The sequence below is a fragment of the Aquila chrysaetos genome, chromosome 11, assembly GCF_900496995.4.
Source record: "Aquila chrysaetos chrysaetos chromosome 11, bAquChr1.4, whole genome shotgun sequence".
NCBI classification, from domain to species: Eukaryota; Metazoa; Chordata; class Aves; order Accipitriformes; family Accipitridae; genus Aquila; species Aquila chrysaetos.
This window is the reverse complement of record NC_044014.1, coordinates 8,065,926-8,089,920: the sequence shown is the minus strand read 5'-3', so window position 1 is coordinate 8,089,920 and position 23,995 is coordinate 8,065,926. Positions and strand designations below refer to the sequence as shown.

Here is a 23,995-nt window from a genome sequence, read left to right as displayed (position 1 = left end):
TAGCAGAACTCTGTTACCAGACTAGATGGAATATGTCAGCAGTCAATCAACTCCAAATTCTATACAGAAGTCAAAGAACAGCTACTGTACTGAGAGAGAATACAAAAACCTTCTGAGGCACTGAGCAAAACTGAAAAACACACAGAAGTTAAAGTGATCTTTCATTTCTGGAATGAGAATGATCGCTAAGAAAAATTTTCAGGTCCCTACGGCAGACATGAGTGATAAAGCTCTGTATTTCAGTATGCAGTGCTGCACTGCAAAAGAACCATTGAGAATGATCCCAGGCAACCTTCACAAAAGTTCACATACAGTGGTGATGAAAAAGGAAAGCTTCGTCATTGTTACTTTCATATATGTTGTGTATTTCTTCTTTTACTACCAAAATCCTCTATATGTCTTTCAGCTTCCACCTCATCAATACCTTCAGGTGCAAAGTAAGCAAGAATATTTACTCACAGGGGGACTCTACGGACAGCAGTTGTAGTTTAGTTCAAGAAAGGATGGGACACCTGGAAGATCTGAGAAATTACTAGGGACCAAGTGTCAGACATCTAGATTGAGAGGTGTCTGTTGAGACATAATTTTCAAGTGTGTGTCAAGAAACGCCAAGCGGCATAAAACAGTCGGATTAAGTCAGACCTGAAGCTTAAAAGACCTGACAAGCCAGCAACTGCATCCTCTCCCATCCATCTGATAAGCATCTGTGACAGCTGAAAATACTGAGAGGTCAGATGATGATGTCAAACTGAGCAATCTGGCTTCTAAATGTAATGGAAAGAAACACAACGCTACTGACATGTTGGTGATGTTACACAGTGTTTCAGATTCAGGAAAGACACAGTATTTAAAAGATTACTTTCCAAACCAAGAACAACTGCACACAACTTAAGGTAGTTATTTTGGGCCCTCTTATAATAAAAATGAATGTACTACCAGACTGAAATTGCAGACTGCCTATAAAGAGAGATCATGAGTTCCCTTACTCTGTATGGGTAAAAAGGAAACACTCCTAGCAGCCAAGGAGTGCACAGAGTCATTTAGTATCCTTGGATCATTCACAGAAAACATAACACAAAGCTAAGAGACAGGTAAGCAGCAATTTTATTACGGAAAAAAAAAAAAAAAAAATCACCGCTGTGGCCCACACAATCCTTAGAACAGAAGAGTATCTTCTGGAAATCCATGGCACTGATAAACCACATTAGTACAGCAAACACAATTCAAACAGTTGTACAAGGCTACAGAAAAAAAGTGCAAAGAGGAGCTCATATGGTAATACAAGCAATGAAAACAACAGGTTAAAAAAAAGTCTTGCTGCAAACCAGAGTTTAGTTCATAAGGAGCAGAATGGCACATGACTAGATCAAAGCCTAAACACTACTTGGATAAGATCTAACATAAACCAAGAACTAAGAGGTCTGAAAAAAAAAACCCCAAAACCAGACAAACCAAGAGCCCACACACCTTTTCTCCAGCTTTAAAGAGAATAATTTTCTCTTCAATGAATGAAGGAAGTAGATTTTATTTCTTTCCATTATTTTGTTTGAGACAAAGACAATAAGTAATGCCTTATAAAAGTTATTTGGATTAATCTAAGTAAGACTGAGTGAAACAATTATTTCCCTTTGCTTACAACATAATACAATAGGATAATTACAACATTTATGCTGTCCTGGAAAGAAATTCATAATTTGGTGCGCCAAACAAACAAAAAACCCAAGAAAAACCCCAACAGGAGGCACAGATTAGCTTGTAACCAGGCAAAATTCAGAAGAAAGGCAAATGCATGCACCCACACAAAACATGGAAGAGCCTCAGGAACTTACTGCAACTTTCATTTGTTCATTTTTACTTAAAAAAATACATTTCTTCATCAGAGCACAATCACAACACCAAAGCTGCTAGTTCATGAATCAGAACAGACCTACAGCTATAATTACAACAAACTTAAGTAACATGGGTACTTGCTTAGTCAAGAATGAGCAAAAGACCACAAAACATACCTTGTACATTCAATTAACGTGACTTTTAGTCGACCTTCTGTCAATAGAAAATCCTGTATACAGAGGTCTCGATCTTCATATTCATCAGGTGGCAATACTTGAAATGGAAAAAATGGCTTGAACCTGAAAAATACAGAAGAGACTTATCTTAATTCAAATGACATAAATCACACTAACACACAGAAGTAAAAAAAGGTAACAGGATTACAATGAATCTTTAACACTCCTAAAGAGAAATACTACCATTCCTACATATTCATTGGTCAAAAGGAACAAGTAGAAGCTACTAACACTTTTTGAATGCAGAAGACTGGAGAGTACATAAACAAAGGTTGCTTCACAGGAATAGATTATTTGAGTTATATTTACTAGTGCATATAATTTTCAGAAAGTGGGAAGCTGATCAAATCACACAGTATGTTTATGATTGCAAATGTGATTTAACACAAGAGTCCTTTTGCAGTAAATATCTTACCAGGTCCCTCAGTTTTAAATTATTCTGCATAAAGTATCACAGCATTGAAAGGAAAAAATACACTATGAGCCTAAAGCTTAAATTTTTATGACACTGCTGTACTTGGAGGACTGGTGCATCCTAATAAACTGTACACTTTAGTTACACAGATTGATACTTCTCTCATTTTGTGAAAAACATTCGGTCGCTCTTTTCAGGCAGTCTTCTTCAATTAAAATATACAGGTATTCTAAATATTTGCCCTTGAGCTTTATTTCCCTCATCACAGCACATGATTCACAGGAAAAGCAGTTCATATTCAAGATACTAAGTGTTTTACACACACATTATCTCACCACATAATTCTCTCTCTTTGATAAGAATATGCCAAGTTATAAATACCGATTTCATTTTTCAGTGATAGTGCTTCAGTGTCGGACACAGCCACGATCTGAGGGAAGGAAGGAGGGGGAGAGGCTGCACAGCTGCAGCCCCATCACATGGCAGACACACACATGCAATCCTAACAGCAAGCACCACAACCCTGCAAATAGAAAGATATCATGGAATCTGCACCAGCATTTATATAAAGTATTTGAAAAAGCACTTGCAGGATATTCCATCTTTCTGGTTTTATTTATCGCTCATTTCTTAGCACTGCCCTGTGACTTGGTTTCCATCCTCTGTCACAGCCTCCCAGTGATTATTTCTGTTCAGAAGACTTACAAATAGCAGGACACAAGCACCACTGCCTGCAGGATGTATCTGCCATTTCATGAGAAAGAAGTCTTTCATAAGCACTGTTTGCTCAACCATCAGAGGCATCTGCTTGTCACATTCAGAGATCACAATATGTTCAGGAAATAGTCACATGGATCTGAACTGAAGAGTTTCAGAAATTCAAATAAATAATTAAGCGCCCTTTAACTGTCGGCACACTCTTCGGGTGGGAGCTCAACACTCTGATTCGAGACACTTCGTTTCTGTACGAGCATCAGCCTCGTACAGAGCCATGAGAAAGACATTTCTTTTGTTCTGCTTGTGAATAAATACAACTCAACACTCCAGCTATTTTCCTGAAATCCAATTCAACTTCTAACTTTAATTTGGTTCCAAGTTTCTCCCTCATTAACTCCTTCAGGAAGAAAACTGTTTTGAAACTGGTCAAGTAAAAAAAGAAAATCAATTTTAAATACTTTATTCCTTTTTTTTTTTTTTTTTTTTAAGTCTGTGTACAAAAACCATGAAGCTATTAAATCACACTGGCCATGGTTCAGGCTTATGAGTATACCATAAACAACCAACTCAAAATATGCCTTGTGCATGTACTATTTGGTCTGATATTTTACTCATAATCTTCCTTTATAGTTCTTGAATTATTAAAGAAATAATAAGCATCACAAGGGTAGGGAAAATACCATCAAGACAACCCCACTATTTTCATTCTACAAGACTTACTGGCACTTCAGGGCCTGGCCACCTCCCTGCTCAGACCCACTCCGAGACATCACAGCACACACCACCACACACAAGCAAGGGTACCCTGTTCCTTTTAGGAATGATTTATACCCCCTCAAAATATAGATTTAGCTCAGATTTTGTTAGGCAAAAAAAGAAGAGTTAGGCAAGCACACTGGAAAATAATGCCAAGGTTTGAGTGAACAAATACTTGTAGGTTTGGGTTTTTTTCAGCACAAATAAACAACTTTTCACTTAGTACCAGCAACCGCCCATATACCTTCTCCCAAAATCTATTAAAAAAAAAAAAAAAAAAAAAAAGTAGTTTTCCATGGGAACCTCAAAGTAATGACCACCATCAGGAGCCTCAGTGAGCTACTGAAACAAGATTTCTGGGACGGAGGAACAGACAAAGAAAGAGGATCCAATAGGTTACTATCACGTCTCCGAATTTCTGCAAATATCAGGCTTAAAAGTGTTGGTATTGATAAGGTCTTTCCCTTATATATACACACCATGAAACAGCCTGCAGGCTATTTACCAAAAACACAAACCTGGACAAATCTATTTTCAATACTAAAAATAAGAACAAAACAAAAAAGCAAAATAACAGACTAAAATATTCCAATAAGGATGCAGACATATCTACCTCTACATTCAAACCAAAAATGTCATTTCTCAAGTAACTTCAGGACAAAGCTTTAAGTACAGCACACACTGCAATCTTTCGCTGCAGCACAGAATGATGAAATAATCCTCAGAAGCAGCCAATTTTCTTGGTAGATTAAGACATAATGTTTACTATAATTTTGATTTCTATTTTCAAAATAGCCTTTTTTTTTTAATTAGTACAACAATGAATTAATTAAAGAGGAAAATATTCTAAAATACCAATACTGTTATATACAATAATATGCAAAACACTTAACAGTGTATGCTGGACTTTGTGCAGCACTAGTTAAATTCTCTGCAAATATGGGATTAAAAAGCAGTCTCAACATCATTTTTTATTTACAACAAGCGCTTATGTTCACATTCTTACCACTGCAACTAATTTGCAAAATCCTTTGCAAAAAACCTAACACATTACCTATTTCCATTGGCATTAGCGACGTATAAAGAGCTAAATATCCCACGTTAAATGCATTTTTAGTGTTTAAATGCTGCTCTGAAGCCTTCCAATTTTATACTACAGCATTTATCTATTTAAGGTAATTTACTGAGAGTTTGTACATTTCCAAAACTAAACATCGGACAAATTACTATTCCAAGTAGATTTCAACGATGTATTAGTTAAGCGAACTGTTGACAGACTATTTAAGTACAAGATAACCCAAATTTATTTTGAAAGACTTTCCTACTGGGAACTGGTGAACAAATACAGACCCAGATGATGACAGTCAGTAACACGGCAAGACTCTATTCCCTTGTGTTGTAAAACCACACATGGGCAACCTGCAATCCATGCACATAACTGAGTCGGGCATCACAGGTTCTCCCATCTTTTTCCCTGTGGTAGGGAAAGCCTATGAACTACCCTACCTTTTAAAAACACAATCGCCATTAACGAAGGGCACTCTGAGGAGTGCCATCACTGCTGCTCCTCTGTTCGGTCTAGCAGGAGTGCAGCAAAACAGCAATGGGTGTTCTCTCCTCTGCGGAGAAGCCAGATTCCCCACATCTGTACCATCTCTCTAACTTTCCTGCTTGAGAACAGTCACAGCACTACACAAAACAAACTGTAAAGTTTGTTTCATAAAACATTTACAGTAGGGACAACAAAACACAGTTTTAATATGAAAGCAAAGCTATATTTCATTGTATTAAAGTACCAACAGTAGGCTTTTAGCTAACAGTGCCAATAACACAACTCAGTGAAAAAGACAAGAGTTACAAACTCTATTCCCAAGCCCTGCAGACTGCTGTACCTTTGGTGATTCAGTACCTTCCTGTCCCAAACTTTCCCATGTAAAGGAGAGAAGTTTCCCATCATCCTGGCTTTGTTGTTACAATACAGAATTTATTTTATTAAATACCTTGTGTAAATAACCTTGCTCTAATTTCTGTAATAGCTTTAAGAGTGTATTTTGCTACTTTCTATTATTTAGTCCATCTTTAAAGAGCAAAAGTCCACCAATAAATGCCTTAGAGAAATTCATCGTATTGACTAAGAAAGAAAAAAAGACCATGTAGCCTACCAGTAGGCCTCTATTCAAAAAGTCTAAAGAAACCTTGACAGCAAACTAAATGCCTCAGTTAATCTCAGCTGGTCTCTGCCCTCATCACAGCAGCCATCCCAGGATCTGGTCAGTTCTCATAGGTTGCTCTTGCGAATTCAAGACTCTCACTTTGCAAACTCTGAACAAGAAAAAAATATGTGGTTTTCTATTTGGCTGTCTAGATCTTTAAACACTCATCCAGTATTCTCAGCTCCCTTTCTTAACTTCAGATGGTAACCAAAAAGGTTAGTGGACCTCCATCAGTGGAGAACAAGCCCATAACAAATGGTTTGCAATCGCTCCATTCACCGCTGCAGCCTGAGAAAAAGATTTTAAGCCACGACAATGGCGTGGGGAAATCTAGGAGTTGATCCTGACAGTACAACAGTTGAGAAAATGTTACCAAAAGGTACTCACAAGAAATATAGTACCTTTCTAAACACTGCTGAGCTGCTACCAGGCTGTCCAAGGCAAATTTTCATTGCATCTATATTAGACTCCTTTCAAGTGGGGTCTAATGCTGCCAGCTCCTTGCTCAGCAAGGTCAAAAGGCAAAATTCATGCTCATGTCACAAATGCTTGACCTACAAAGCAGGATTACACCAACTCAATCCATATATCCGAAAGCCTCCTCTTCAATTCCAAACCTGTGAAATGATATTAAACAACCACCAGAAGTAAGGTAGATATTTTATTGTCTTTAAACCATATTTGTTAAGCCTTTGTAAACTTTTCATCTTTTCTAGAGGAACAAAATCAGCATATCATAGCTATACAAGAAAACAGACACCTTACACCCCTGCCCCAAAACCCTGCTTGGATATGGCATGCTATTAAAAAAAAGTCTTTAAAACTGCCTTATATTAGATGCTTATAGTGTGATAATTTAAAAACAAATTGCAAACAATCTCCCTCCACAAATTTATCATCTTATTTGTCCAAAAGTCCAAAATTCAAATAGCACACTACTACGAAAATGTTAGTTAAAACCCAGCATCTTAACTCAATAATATGAATATTAAGGGAAATACCTATCAACTGAACTTCATGTGAAATTTTAGCAAGTGAAAAAAAACCTATGAAAAAAATATTTAAAAGAAGCTGTCGAGTAGCAAAAGTGTTTCTCAAATACCACAAGACACAAACAGCATAAAAAAAAAAAAGTAATTTCACATGAGGAATTAGGTCAGATGACTGTACTGAAAGATAATCAAGATAAAGTTACTCAATTAATGCATAGGATTAAAGTTATACTTAAAGTAGCATAATACTGAGCTCTTCCACATACAAAGCACAGCAAAAATGTTTCCAGACACTGCATGCAGTCAGTATGTCTCCTTCATAACGAAAAACTTCTACACTTCATTCATGTCATATTTCAGAGTCACTTCAGTGGCTCATTTGCTCTCATCTCATCACCACCTCACTCAAAGTCTAGATCAAAATTGCATCTGAAAAAAAAAAAATCCCCAAATTAATCAAATTTGTTCCCCTCACTTTGGGTGTTTTCAGTCCCTGAACAGTGCTAATCTTCCTTCCAGTTGCCAGTTCTGTGGAAGAGGAACTCACCTACTTGGAACAAGACTGTAATTCAGTGATTTAAGTTTTAGAAATGTCTGACCTATATTTCCATTAATTTGTATTCACTATTCTGTGATGATTGTTTTGTGTTCCTTTAGCTAACTTTTAACAGAGAAGAGGACAGGAGTCTTTTATACCTTAGTTTAATTAACCTATTACCTAAATTAACTGCTCCCACCAGTACCTACTTAACTACAATATTTTTAGTTGCATGAGGAAATTCATTAAGAACTGGGAAAAAAAAAATAGCAATTTATCTGACCAAAGATAACCGTGCACTTACATGTTTCTGTTCATTGCATCTGTTAAGAATATCCAGAATCACTGTAAAAAAAAAAATTGTTAAGAACTAAACACAGACAGGAACAAACTTCAAAAGCTCTCAGCACTCCATTTCCTACTTGGAGAAGCAGAAGGACTTACAGCTTCATTTGTAAATGCAGGAGGCGGCTAGGATTTCGTAGAGCTTTTGCTAAGAAGTGAGAACACTTTTCTAGAATAAGTTCTGGAAAAAGTTTTAAATTATTCTCTGGTTTATAAGGGAAGTTTGATATCTAAAACAGTGGTGTAAAAATTACTGGGTATCTGTTTAAGACCACATTAATCACTTGTATTCTATTAATTCCAGCACTACTCTACTGCCATAAAGATTAAAAATTGTCAGGTTTATGAATTTTTTTAATTGAGGTACATTAACTGAACATTTAAATCTTAATAAACAAGGCAAAAAGACCTTAAATCTCAGAAGAGCCCACCAGCTAAAACTGCAAGTATCTTTAGCATAAGGCTACTTTGTATACATTGCAAGTCTTACAATTTTGTTTACCACTAAGTAAAAATTAAATCAAAATCTAAAGACAGACTGTGTTTAGTAAAACACCAATTTACTTTTGTAAATGTTACTGTATTTGAAGATTCTAGTATCTAAAATACTTTTGAAAGAATAACTGCTGAATTTATTTTCAGTTTGGGGATTACTCAAAAGGTTCAACAACTACAGAACAGAACTCAGTCATTTTTAGATTGTCTTTTTTATCTGATTCACAGAAATACAAGTCATGCGCTTGTTAAGTGTATAAATTTCAGTCAGTGACTGACACCAGATATTTTAAGTTATAAAAAAGTCCTCTAATCTTACATTGTGTGTAATTTAAGTTTACTTCTACAAAAATTCTAAAATATTACAAACCACTCCTAAAAAGGCATGATCACATTAATAAGATTTTAGAACTACTTGTCAGCTAACATTTAAGCTTGTTAGAGTTAGGTATTATAATGCAAACAGCTTATATCATGCTTCACGTTGAAGAGGTAAAAATGCAACTCATCCTTATTTTGAAAAAAATTAGTAGTACTTGTCTTAAAAAACAAACAAACAAACAAACAAACAAAACCCCAAACCCAAGAGTACTTTAAAAAAAAAGTACCACCACTGAAGATTTTGCAAAAGCAATTCTCCAGCTTCCACTGATTTCACAAGGAACAAAGCTGCGGAACTGTGTCAGTATTCATATTCAGGGGACTTCAGTAATTCAAACTATACTCTTATTCAGTATAGAAATCTATTAATTTCAGCTTTACCCATACACATGAAAATTTGGCTTATGAACAACCTGAAAAAACATTGCAATAAGAGTAGGTTTATTTTCTAGGAAATTTTATGGAAAACTGCAAATCAGTTCTAGCACTCCACCCACTATGTTACAGGATATTCTGCCACAGGCATGTGGGAGGCTCATACACGTAAGATCTCAATATATGAGCAGTCACTTTTTAAATCAAGACCTCAAAAAAAAAAAAAAAAAAAAGCAAGGATTTTTTTTTCCCTTCAAAAATGTCTCACATTTCCAGATTCTTAAACTACTTAAACTATACCTCTGAGGTATATCTCAAATCGGACACTCAAGACAAACACTTTTAAAACTTTAAGACCCATTCTACAAGAAGAAATAAAAGAACAAATGTTAATAGCCAAGTAGCTCTTCCAAAAAGATACTAGATTTTTTTTTTCCTGCTTATATGACAGAACCCACTGTAAACACGGCAAGGAGAATCTTAAAAGATTTGCCATTGCTGTCTGAATTGAAATAGCCATGGTAAAAAAGAAATCTTGAATCAGGCTTATCAAAACTACTTTCTTATCAGAACAAACAAGATTAATTTGACCACGCACAGACTTTTTGGCATTTCAAGAATACTAGTTTCCCAAATTCTAAATTCCATAAATACTAAAATAGCTTGGTTAACTCAATGCAGCCAATGCTTGTTTGATCTCTGAGTTTTCATGTGGTTTGGTTTGGTTTGTTTTTTTTTAAATTGTATGTGACCTAGCTGAAGCCAACTGTTGGTTCAAATTAGGAGAAAGAGATCAAAATCCTGCCATATTTCAGTCTCAGACAGGACGAAGACAAAATTTCCCTGTCTAACCAGAAAGCCTGAATCATTGTGGCTCTGCTCCAAATGGGACAGAAGATGCAGAAAATGCTCTTGTTCACGTAGAGCTGGAAGAGAGGCAGGTATGGTTCAGCAACCAGCTTTTAGGCATTCAAGGAGAACAGCAGCAGGAAAAAACACACCAAAAAACCCCCAAACAAATAAATCCAAGCCACCCCAAAGCTCTACCTTTAGCCAGTTGGGTTAGAGATTGGTTCCAGTAACTGATGCTAGCAAAATGCTAGCTTTTTCTCACTTCAGCAAGAAATTCTCCCATAAGGAGGTCTCAACTCTCTCTACAAACATAATCTCTCTGCAATTCTGGTCAGAGGAAAACGATGTTGATGTTCTAATAGAAGTCTAAGCTCTGTACATGACTCATTCATTGAGCTCAAGAGTTTTAATCCTCTTCTCTAAACACTAGCCTATGTCCATATGAAAACTAATGACATCCTCTTAGACTCCTTACACAGAAAATGACTGCCTCACTGCTGAAAAGAGTCTCTGACAGCTGTAAACCAAAAGTGAAAAAATATTTGTATCTGTTCTGAATTCTAGACAAGACAGCTTTCCAAGGTTTATCCTCACTCCTCCAGTTAGTTTTAAAAATGCTCGAACTGCAGAAGCTTCTCCTCACTCTACATTTATCTAATCACTTCTAACAAGACAGAAGATGGTCAAATTCACACCCTTAAAGTCTTGCAAAGTGGTGGAGATAGTCTAGCCCGGGATTAGTAGTACCATTTTCAAAGCTGAGATGACTGACAGTTCACCTTTTAATTTTTTAACAGCAGTAATTAAGGCCCTATTTTACAGACAGCTCAGCTATTCAGACTGCAATGGTGGGGAAGGCACTGATGGGGACCAGAGGACACACCATGGCACATACTTGCCATTACAACTGTCCCCCAAGCAAAGGTGTCACCATTTGTGAGTCACAGCATTTTATTAATGGGCCCATACTGTAAACAAACAGGATCAAATAACGCAGAACCTCAGTCTGGAGGTGACCTGTAGCATCACTGTGGACAGTCAAATACAGGAGAGGCTTGCGAGATTAATCAACAGGAAGGATTCCTGCACTTTGCAAATCCTGCATCACTGATGGCAAGTTACAGTTGGGACTTACGATTACGTTTGAAAGAGGCAGCTGCTCAAATTACCATAATCTTTTCCCACCATCCCCATGATGAATTTGGATATTTTCTCTAATTTGCCCTTCTTTCAGAAGAACAGGAAAAAAAAAAAAAGAAAAAAATTCTGAGTTTTTGTAGTATTGTTTTAAAACAATACCACTGACTAGCATTGCTGTTCCCACCCCACCTCCCCTTGTAATCCACTGGGCTCTTTGCTTGGCAACATTAGAATTTGTTTTGTTTATTCTACCATATTGCATTAAGTTTTGTTAGCAAGTATGCAGAGTTAGTCTTAAAAAAAAAAAAATACAAACTGCTGAAGTTTTCAGAGTTACACAGCATCATTTCCACTGCTTAATTACTTAGGAATTATTCGCCAAGGCAGATCATTCACAGCGGTGATTCAAACACCACCATGAAGCCTTCTGCCATGTCACTGCAAGACTATGATCTTCAATTTCCACTCTTCCTATTTTAGCTCAGACAAACAGGAATAATGGTTTAAGTCATTTACTATACAAATGATGTTCATGTAAAAGTCTAATTTAGTTCTTACTACACAATGGCTCACATGTAAAATATTATATAAAAGGTGTATTTGACAGACTACTTTTCAAAGGTTTTAGCATCATTTAAAGCATTTTACATATGTGGTATTAGTTGTTATAAGTATTAGTATCTTCATTTCAGTGACACTGGCAAACACCACAATCTTGCACTTAATGTCATTAAAAAAGCAGATTGTAATATTTGTACACATTTCCTTCTGAATGGGCCTTTTTCATAATTATGTTGCCATTAAAACTGATGCAGAAAAATATATTGAAGCTTAGCATTAAGACTAAGTTGAGAAAGTCAGGAAAAAAGTATAAGTGTTATGATTTCCATAATTTTAAAATATTGGACAGAAATTAAGAAATAACTTTGTAAATTTACATCTTAAATTGTCCCTGTAAGTTTTACAGTTTAAGCAACACTAAATCACTAAAAAAAAGTATTCCCGAATGATTATCCTAATTTAATTTTATGCTAGTCATATCTGGCAATTAATTACTGTCTTTGAGTATGTGTAACAGTCTGATTATCATCAGCTCATCTCTGTAATACACTCCTTATTGCAGACAGATTTTTATGACATCTGGTAAGTCTTCAAAAATATGAAAAATGTACTGCTGTAGTAGAATCCCTGTACTTTCCATTACATGAAACAGCTTTAATGGAAAGGGCTGGGTGCACTGCTCCTCACCGACCTTTCTGCTGAACTATAGAGTAGCTGCAAGCTGCACAGGGGAATTAAGAAATTATAAAGGTAAATTGTTCCCCATGTAGTTTTAAGGCTAAAACGAATTACAACAGCTGGGGGGGGGGGGGGAACAACAACAACAACAAAACAAAAAACAAACAAACAAAACAAAAAAACCCAAACAACAACAACAAAGTAGCTCTCCAGAGCCCAATCCAGACTTGAAAACAGTTTCTGCTTTTCTCTCATCTCACAAAAAATAAAAGTTTTCCCTCTCTTTTCATTTCTGCTACACCTAGCATCTCCTTGGCAGTCTTCATATCTATATATATGGCCACAGACAGGTCTAAAATGCCGCCGGGCTCCAGCTGGGTCCTGCAGTAAACGGTGATGAACTCCCAAGTCCTCAGAGGGCTTATTAACCCAGGCAGGGCTCCACAAGAGTAAAAGTCCTTCCAGAAGGAAGAGTGCTTAGGGAAGCAGATGCACCCAAACAGCTTTGGGCAGGTGTGATGCAGAAGTCCGAGCTACCGAACCCAACACAGCATACACCCAGCTTGCTGGGTAGAGCAGTTCAGGAGCACCCACATCCATGACACCACATACACAGCTATTTCACTCTTGGTTGGGCACTTTAACTGTACCATAGAAACTTTCTTTGCAACACAAAAGTATCTGTCAACTGAAGTCTTCATTGCAGATTTTTTTCACTAATTTACTAGATATGCTGGCTGGGGATCATTGAACATCTTGAAAGTCTGAATTCTAGCCTAGATTTGATTGGCTTGTAAAACAACTGCAATTTGTTAAAACAGTGAAGGTAAATAGTAACAGGAAAAGCTTCCAAAACATATGTGGATCTTACTCGTGTCTCTTAACCGAGATGAACACCATTCCAGCAGTAAACTCTTTAGTTTAACCAGAAACTCTGACTGCAGCAGAAACTACTCAAAGAAATTATTTATAAATTCTGTGTTCAGCTTAGTATGTCACAATTAACCTGACAAATGTTTATAAAACAATGATTCCCAAATCCCTTCACACAAACTGGTATCCGCACTCATTTCCAAAATGAGAATTTATCCACTGTTATGAACAAGCACTCTTCAACCCTCAAACATCAAAACAAACACTTTCAGTAGAGCATTTTTTCTTAATTATATAAAATATTGATATTCATGTATCACACAGAATAGAACCTGCTTGAAAAGCTAATTGTTCCCAGTTAACATTTATAATGCTGGATCATTGCTTTCTTCTGGACAAAAGCACAGTTTGAGATCATCATGCAAAAGTTTCTGTAGTTGCACAATTAATGGATTTTAGCAGACCGAGGTGGTACAAATTATCTATTAAATGAACAAATCACATAGGTACGTAACATTCTCTCCATACTCATTTTAGACAATAAATTTTATTAATCCTAGAAGAAGTTTAAATTTAAAGTCTTTTACTATTCTCTAAAGAACAGTAATATCAAGAATAACCAAATGTTGAGATAGTTTTAAATCAAACAAGTGTGAACATGAACTGTAAACACAGGAGCATATCGGGTGACTTCAGGCAATCTCTGCAGGAATGCAGAATAAGCAGTTTCCCATAGAAACCCAGTTACATGAAAGGACTAGCTCCAATAGTGAAATCAGCAGCCTGAGACTAAGCTTCTCCGTCACTGGAGCACCACACAGTTCTACCACGCTGACTACTAAAACCTACTGTCCTTCCCAGGCTACTTATTTAAGAGCTTTCTGATCATGTATCATTTGCTAATAAAAAGATTAACTATTTCACATGCTCAATACATATAAAATAGGTTCTACAAGAGACTCATGCATTTTGACATAAATGAACTACTGAGAGCTGTATTAGCTACCCATTTTTACACATAAATTCTGTGCCTCTATTCCTTGAAGTAATCCCCTTCAAGGGAAATCCAGCGTTCAGTTTTGTGTGACAGGTAGGAAACATTAGTCACACTATCTATCCGCAGAAACTAAAAGTCATAATACAGCTTGTAGAAGGTGATTCAGAATAGCCCAACTCTAGAGCTTGAACACACCTACCTGCTCCAACAGACAGGCTCAGAGCCAAACTCAGACATTTGTTAGATGCCTACAGTTCGGTAATGTGATTAATTCCTACATGCCCTATATTTACTTTGAAATAAGTTACCTTTCAAAAAATAACAAGTACTACTGCTTATTTCATATTTTATTTAAAAGAACTGAAAGCTATACAAATTATGACAACTGAATAAAAAGAAAAGTATTTGTTCTCACTGAGCAGCAAGATGAGCTTAAAAGTTCAAGATCAGAGTTCAGAGGAACAGAAATACGAAGTATCAATGCTAGTGCATGTAAAATGCCATTAAGTACCAAATAAATCTTACGAGATTTTTCAGAGCCTTCATTCACTATCTACATGAAAGCAGCTCACTGCAGGACTAATATCAAGTAATTTTTAAATACAAAAGAACAAAAGTGTTAAATGAGGTAATTTTGTTTTCATTATTATTGCACAAAGAATCTTTTATACACTGTCTCAAGTAAGAGAAGTTGAAGGAGGTTTTATTTTCCTGTCAGACCAATTAACCTTAATGCTTATTGGATTGGTATCTGTGGCAAACACACAGTAATCACCAAAACTTATTCTTTTATGTCTTCATCCATCTCTCCCTCCAACTGAGTTTGGTTTGGGGGTTTTTGGGGGGGGTTTGGGGAGGGTTTTTTTGTCCCCAGCTATACCTCTGGTCTCCTAGTTTCTTCACTAATCCACCTCAAGTCAGTGCTGTATTAGCTCCTCACGCTTGCAGGTAAGGAAAGAAAATGAAGCATCTGTTGACTGATCATAGGAAAAGTCTCAACTCTTAACCTGAAAAGAATGCCACCTTTATACTGGGAAATGTCCAATATGTAGCTGGTCATTCATTAAATCTGACTTTACAAAGAACAAGTTTCAAACTGGCATTCTTTCAGAATTAGATGTCTCCAGTGTGAAAGCCCATTGTCCTGCTTTTGGCTGGGATAGAGTTAGGTTTTTTTCTAGCAGCGGGTATAGTGTTATGTTTTGGATTTAGTATGACAATAACGTTGATAACACACTGATGTTCTCAATTGTTGCTAAGTAGTGTTTAGACTAAGGCAAGGATTTTTCAGCTTCTGATGCCCAGCCAGCAAGAAGGCTGGAGGGGCACAAGAAATTGGGAGGGGACACAGCCAGGACAGCTGACCCAAACTGGCCAAAGGGATATTCCATACCATGTGATATCATGCCCAGTATATAAACTGGGGGGGGTGGGGGTGGTGGTGGAGGTGGGGGGATTGCTGCTCGGGGACTAACTGGGCATCAATCAACAGGTGGGGAGCAATTGCATTGTGCATCATTTGTATATTCCAATCCTTTTATTACTACCGTTGTCATTTTATTAGTGTTATCATTATTAGTTTCTTCTTTTCTATTAAACTGTTCTTATCAACCCACGAGTTTTACTTTTTTTTCTCCTGATTCTCTCCCCCATCCCACTGGATGGGGGGGAAGTGAGTGAGCAGCTGTGTGGTGCTTAGTTGCTGGCTGGGGTTAAGTCACGACACCCATGAAGTGCTGGAGCTGGGGAAGAAGACTAAAAGGTTTCAAAATCCCTAGAACCAATATATTTTGAACTTGATATCTATGTAAGAAGATTTACATACATACTTTGTACCACATACTTTCATTTAATCTGAAGAAACATGTATTTAGTGACCCTCCAGACACAATGTAAGCCTGAGATAGACCACTCCCAAAATAAAGTAAAAAGCTCTGCACTACAAAAAGCTTCCTTCTACACATGTAGCACCCTTGATGAAAATATTTAATGTTTTGGGGTTTGGGTATGTTTACTGTGTGTCAGGTTCCCTACAGATCCATTTATCTAACTCCTGTATGAATAAGAAAAACTGCTTGTCCATGCACTACAAAGGTAATTGTCGAAGCATGAAACTACTGTCTACAGACAGATCTACTGATTCCAGTTATCAGCGCTTTGCCATTAGCAGAACAAGTCTTTGTGCTGTCATCATTCAGAGCATTACCTCTCTGGAACAGTCTGAAAACCCACAAGTATCACAGTGCTGCTTTACCATTAATTTTTGCAGAGCAGAAAAGCACTCGGATCCTGGGTTGGTTTTTTTTTTTTTCAAATGCTTCTGTACATTAGAAGATTTTTTGCACCTAGAATAGGCATGGCATTAAAAAAAAGAAAATAAAAAAAGCCTCCTCTTTCCTTTCAGCAGCAACAGGAATGAGAACTTCAAACAGGAGTGCCTTACAGATTTAACTAGTAAGAGAGATTCATACCACAGCTACAGTAGAAATCCACTCAGGAAAAGAATCTCCATATCCTCTCCCTTTGCAGAAGCTGTAGAGAAAGTAGGTATCTCTACTGGCTACTCATTTCTGAAGTTAAGACATGCTCACAATCCCAATCTCTACAATTATTTCTGGTATTTCCAAGTATAATCTCATCATATGAATAATACATACTTTTTTAAATTTTATACTTTTTCCAATACCTCTATTACCATATTATGAAGTCATTTCTATTATAAAACACACTCCAAATCAATAACTACTTACATTACTACTTAGCTTAAGTTTTGCCAAAAATAAGAAACTGCTGTGTAACTCTCAAATTGCATTCTATAATGGTAAATTAAAATAGGTTTGTCTAATGGTTCTTCCCAGTGAAATTCAATATAGCCCCGGCTTCCAAATAAAGCATAAAACTATTTAACATGACTAACTGTATTGCAAATGATCAGTTCCAAGGATAATTCATGTTGGAAGGGACCTCAGGAGGTCATCTAAATCCCTGATACAGAAATGTTAGAAGTAATCTTTTGTGAGATTACTTGTAAAGAAAAGAAAGTTATTCCACTCTGGGGTAGCATGCATTAAAATAAAGCAAAGTATAGTTTCTCTAACAGGCTAGTATCAATACAAAATATTAGCTTTTTTTAATGTAACAAACTGAGAAACCAAGTGTTCTTAAAATATACAGAACTGACTCACTGCTTAGGCAATATCTAATCTGCTTAGAATCTAAATGGATGAACTTGCAAGACCTTGAATTTTGAAAAAAAACCAGCAGCTGTCAGATTTTCTACATCATTGGTTAAGAAATACCAGGCAATTAAATTCTGGAGTAAGACTAGACCAGGAGTACTTCCTCCTCACCCTTTACATATATACAAAGAGCTTTGTTTCTTCATTATGGCAAAGTGTATTTTTATTGTCTAGAAAGAGCCCAAAACCCAAAGCTCTCTGAAACCTACACAAAGCAAGATCAGGACCTGTTCAAAACAGCAAAGCTACAGCTGACTGTTAAGAACAGGCTAGACAACACAGAATATTTAGTGTACCTATATACCCGACATGATGGGGGGGAAGGGAGAATATCAAGGTTGCCACCAATAAGCAGCTTAATAATAGGTTAATGAGCAAGGTACAGCTCATTAGAGAGCTAACAGGGATGAACCTGTGAGCACTGCAACAGCACAACCAAGCAAGGAGATACATATAGTAAGGACCATTTCAGGTGTCTAAGTACTAAACACACTATGGCAATGCTAGTAGCTACAGCTTAGTGTTAACCACTTTATCCTACTATTAAAAGGACACAATATAGAAAGTTAAAACCAACATGAACAATGCCTATAGTACTACTTGTAAAGAACTGGCTGAGTGTATACAATGAAAAACCAAAGGTTGGATTCAGGATAGTAGATAAACTCCACTTTGTGCTGATCATTACTACCTACCATCCTGCTCTAGTAAAAGAAACCTACATGAAAAATACAGTGTCAAGTCAAGCCATGCTGACAGGCAAGACTAACTGAGTCTGGTTCCTGAGAGTGCCAACACTAAAGATTTTGGGACAGCAAGACACAGCTGGTGGGTCAGTGGCCACCTTCCAGAACACCAATAGCTGACATCACGAACAACCAGTGGGGAAGTCAAGGCTTTCCATGCTCATTCTCAAGCTCCACCCAATGGTCAACTTGTCTTAGAACTAAAAAAAGGTATAATTTAAACTGTTAATTCAAGTCAAAATAGAGTTATGGAGTACGTAGAGCCAAATAAATGATGCCTAAAATTCTTCATTACCTTACTAAGGTTAGGGCTAGTTATAAAAAAGAAAAAAAAAAATATTGACTCACAGTTTTCTAGTTTCTCAAGAGTGCACCAGAACTCATGTATACTGGAGAACAAAAAAAAAAAATTGTCATTTTAGATCTTCCCCACACCTGAACAAGTAACTTCTCTGACAGGCCACAATGTTTTCAGAAAAGCTGCTTCTATACAAAGCAACAACAAATACATTAAGGTTAAAGTTAACTATAAAACAGTAGTAACTCTTGCTACTAGCAATTGCACAAATCCTTTACCAACAATGACAAAAAAAAAAAAAAAAAGCCTACCATTCTCTGAATGTTACCACCAACCTTGTTTCTAGAGATTTAACCAAATTCTACAATATGAGATAGCAATTGCCATTCAATGGCAGAGCAGCTTCGAAATAGGGTGTTTTGCCAGAAACAAACACATTTCTTAAAGAGCCAAAGAAAAGTGATTACACACTATTAGAATAAAACACAAATTACTGCTTATTTGTTTAGACATAAAGTGCATTCCTCCTTTTTCAATTAGTAGACAATTGCTTTTATGGAGAAAATTGTACATAAAATGCTAGGCAAACTTTAAAACGCACTTACTAGTCTACATTGCCTCCCCTTATAGACACTTAGGAGTGCATCACGAATGCAACATGCCTTCTTTCGCTTTCAAGCTACAGTTATGCACATCACAAAGTCACTCCTAGCAGTGGATGATACAAAAGAAGATGATCTTCCTAATCACTGCTTTGCTGCATAAAATTTTGTACATAACTGGAAAGAATACAAAAGTATGTGTGTAGTAATTTGGCTGTAGCAACAGATGGTACACATGTGAAAACACAACACGTTTTTTAATGCAGTATTTTACAATTAAATAACAGAGGAGAGGAGGATCTGCTTTACACAAACTTAGTTACAGGATGTTCAAAATCAACTATTGGCAAAAGTTCTCTTCTTATACCATTCACTACCAAGTAATAACCTCTAGAAGTTGCCTAATACAAAAGACAAAGAAAATAGCATATTTTAATTTTTAATGCTACTTAGCATCTTGAAACGAGATAAAACTCCTTTGTGGACTTTAATCTGGATGCTAGCAGGGTAACAAAGTGCCCCTTTTAACCAGCTGAAAAGAGAACTCCTTGCACTCCAAGTGCTTTTGTTTACAAGGTTGTAATTACTGCTATTCAAAGATTTATTTACAAAGTTATTTGATGTAGGGAGACATCAGAAAGGTTTTGAACTACACATGGAAGCAAATACTGACTATGTACTTAACCAAAAGGCATATAGGCCATAGGAAAAAAAATGGGGAGAGGATAAGCACGTTCCCTGTAGATGAGAAATTGTTAAGCTTTAAGTAAGGTAACAGGTTATTACTTACTTGTGAAACTCTCCTGACTTCTTCCTACATATTCTTTGCTAAAGAATATATTAACATACCATAATCCCAAGCCAACATATTCTTACAAATTCTATTAAGAATATCAAGTTTTGCATCTTATCAGCAGGAGGCTTGATTTTCCAAATCAGTTCTCCATACTGTCTAAAGCATAACGTCTCAATTCTCAACTATGCTACCACATAAGAGCATGTTGTTACTACTCAGCTGTTACCAAGTTCTGCTGCCTAGGGATCTACCTGCATAAACTCATCTGAGACACACTGGTGGAGAATACGTGTTTTCAGTCTGTCTTCCACAACCTTGGGCAACTGTGGACAGCTAAAGGTTCCCATGCAGGGGTCTGCGTTCCCACTTGAAGCTTTAAAGGCAAAGTTCTAGACAGTTAGGCGACCAATGACACAATCTTCCTTCCTTAAGACAATTTCATTAATGCGCATTAAGCTTAGTGTCCTGCCTTCCCTCTTTACCACCCAGTGGGTCAGAGTGACATGTTCAGAACATGGCATAAAATCTAAAGGTAAAAAGCTCCATATACACGGTTGGACACTGTTTCACTGAACATCTGCCACCCTGTGCTACCAGCCTACCATGTAGTGTGAAAACCAGCTATGATACTGTATTTCCCTCTCAGGCATTGACAAATTCCCAACCCCTTATAACTTAAAGAGAACATTTTAAAATAACAGTTCATTTTTCTTAGTTCTATAATAATTTATGCTTCCTATGTTGTTCTCAGTGTCAGTTACCTTCTATCCTCACACTTCTACTCATTTCTGCCCCAAACACTGCGCTCTGCTTCTTTCCTTATTTTCCCCTCAAGTCCCTTTAACATGTCAGTGGCTCACACATGCCTCATGCATGCTTTCTGGTGCAGAAAGTTTGAGGAATATGTGGAAAATTCATTAACTCTAACTAAATGATGAGAGCACGCTACTGCCCAGGTGCATCTCCCAGAGGAAAAATAAAGATGTCTGTCTTCCTATGCTGAAGGGGAGGAGCATATCACCACTGGTTCCACAAACACCCTAAAAACTTGTCTAGAGAGCGTAAAGATCATTTGCTCTACTTGCTCTTTCTAGGTATGCCGAGAGTGCTGACAGTAAGAGAATGGAAGCAAACTTGCTCTTGACAGCTTCCCTACTGCCCAGGGATTGTTCTCTTCTGGAGAGCAATTCAGTACCTCAAAATTTGAAAGGACCACCACATTACTTGAAGAAACTACTTATTGCCCTGTCAGAGCTTTCCAAATCTTGGATATTTTACACATCCACTTTCATGAGAAGTCTTACAAATTCAATTGCAGAAGAACCAGCTGAAAAGTCTTTAAAAATTACATCACTGCAAAGCTAATTATACTTCAAAATTCAAACAGGCAGTTTCGTTACTCATCTCTGATGAATTTCACAGAAAAGGCTTACTGGAGAAGAATGTGGTAAACAAAGTAAAACAAAAATCCTTACTTAACACACAATACAAGCTACAAAGAATAAACAAAAGAGAAAGGAAATATGGTATCCTAAGAGTGGTAAGACGCATGACAGAAAGGGAATATGGTACCTGAACAGTGATAAGACATTCAATATCTTTTAATCAGAAACAAGGATGGAATCAAAGCAAAGATGCCACTTCTGCTACAGAAATATCACTGAACGTTTCATCATATTCACTATATAATGCAGTCTGCGCTGCAGTGCATGCACTTGTAAAAGAAAACATACTATCTTACAAAAAAAAGACCAAAAAACCCCAAGAGGTCCCCCAAAGTTTTACTTACCACAATAGCAGCAATACTTCTCTTACCAACTTCTAGATTTCCCCAAAGTCACTGAAGAAATTCAGAAAACCAGAAAGGAAGAGGACCTAGAGATATTCCCTAGAGAGTGAACTTTATCCTTTCTCACATTAAGTCACAACCACCTTGCCTCTATAGGTAAGCATAAGCCACAAGTCTTGCCCAGGTGGCTCACCAGTGGCAGAAGCTTGGAAGAAGGACACCCCAAACCCACACACTGTCCACAGAGCCATCCTTCTACCTTTTCCAAAGAGTGATATCATGGTCCTGCCATTGGACACCTGACAGGATCCCAACATTTTTGATACCTACTAATTCTGCCATTTAGTTACACATAGTTTGGGGCATGTCACAATCTCACCGTGCAATGGCTTCTTCACCTATTATAAATCGAAAACGATGCTTACCTTCATGGACACCTTTTGATATCAGACAAGCAATGTACAAGTACCCCTACTGTAGAAGGGCCAACAGAAATGTCTTTTTACCTATTAAGAGCAAAAGAGCAATTCTAATGCACGCCACCCAAAGCAACACTGAGGATGCAGGACATCTTACCTGATTTTATAATTGGGTAAGGTGTGCTTGCGCTTAATAACTTTCTTGAACTGGTTCACAATGATGGAAGTGAGCTGAGGCATGGGCCTCCCTTCAAACTGAGACTTCACTTCAAAGAGTATCACAGGGTCATCCATAAAAGAGAAGGACCAGTGAGTAAAGGGCAGACGCGTGAAAACCAGCTTCAGCTTCCCCATCACCCGGGAGATCTTGACAAAGAGGTAGGCCGACTTGCCAAAGACCAGGTCGGCATCGATGGCCAAGTGGAAGCCACCGTTGTACTCCAGGTCCACCTCAAAGCCCAGCTCCTCGGGGCAGCCTTCTTCGTTGCAGACCACCGGCCGAATGAGCTTGACGGCTTTGAAGACGGGCAGGACGTTGCCGAGAGAGACGTCCCTGAGGCTGAGCCCCTCCAGCACCTTCCCCGTCATCTTGGCCTGGAGCAGCTCCTCAAACTCCACCTTGATCTTCTTGGTGACCCAGTTCCTGACCAGGGCCGTGTCCCTGAGCTCCCTGAAGAGGAAGAGGAAGATAGCATTGAGGAAGTGGCACGTCTCCTCACGGGAGGAGGGGGCCGGAGGGGACTCCGGCTGCTGCTGCTGCTGCTGCGGCGGCGGCGGCTGCTTGGCGCTGGGCTCCGGGCCCGGGGCGGCGGCGGGAGCCGCGGCGGGCGGCGCTGAGGCCGGGGCCGGGCCGGGGGCCGGCTCCGGAGACGCCTGGCTGCCGGCCGGCTCCGAGCCCTGGAGGTAGTCCCTGAGGCTGTGGTCGGTCGCGACGCGGGCGTAGACGAGGCCGTCGGAGGCTGCGGCCGCGCCGGGGGGCTCCGGCTTCTTCCTGTAGAGGAGCAGGAGCTGAAGCAAGAGCGTGAGGAAGCAGCCGGCCAGCGCCGAGAGCAGGATCACATAGACCAGCAGCATCCTCGCTGCCGCCCGGCGCCGCGCCGCGCCCCGAGCGCGCCGCCTTCACCGCGCCGCCGCCATGGCGGGGGCCGCGCCCGCAGGCCGGCGTTTAACGGCCGCGGCCGCCCGAGGCTGCCTCATCCGGGTCCCCCCCCCCCACCGCCCTCTGCCGCGGCGGCGGGCAGGGGGCGGGGCGGGGGCGGCGGCCGGCCAACGGGCGGCGCGGGCCCTCCCCTCCGCGCGGCCCCATTGGCGGAGGCGGGAAGGCTTCGCCGCGCGCGTCACGGCGCCGCGCGCTGTGGCGTCACGTGCGCGGCGGGCGCATGCGCGGCGGGGGGAGCCTCCCTGCCCGCGCTGTGGGAAGCCCGGCGGGCTGAGGGGGCTGAGGGAGGGCGGTCGGTCGGGACGGCCACGCCACGGCTTTCCTCAGCGGCCCGCTCCCGGGGCACAGGGGAGCGCACAGACACACGCACGCAGCCTGCGAGCCTCCGGAGCGCCCTCCGAAGCCCGTCCCCCGGCACGGTCGCTCGGGAGTGGCGGGGACGGGGAGAGTCCCTCCCCGGACCCTGCCCCGCCGCCGGCTGTGAACGAGAGGGCCGTGACGGGCTTCATTTCGGGGTACTTCGCCAGAAGAAGGTCGGGGTGGGGGCAGTTTA

General features: G+C 39.1%; 1 protein-coding gene across 1 annotated transcript in view; it reads right to left on the bottom strand.

Annotated features, from left to right (window-relative positions):
* Positions 1 to 23,476, bottom strand: part of PDZD8 (PDZ domain containing 8) — a 67,238-nt gene extending 43,762 nt beyond the window's left edge. Inside the window, exons 1-2 of the mRNA XM_030030881.2 lie at positions 22,441 to 23,476; positions 2,007 to 2,129 (exon numbers count right to left, since the gene is read on the bottom strand). Coding sequence (XP_029886741.1) covers positions 2,007 to 2,129; positions 22,441 to 23,357 — 1,040 coding nt within the window. The 5' untranslated portion in view covers positions 23,358 to 23,476. The remainder of the gene's footprint in view (positions 1 to 2,006; positions 2,130 to 22,440) is intronic.
* Between the last annotated feature and the right edge of the window lie 519 nt (positions 23,477 to 23,995).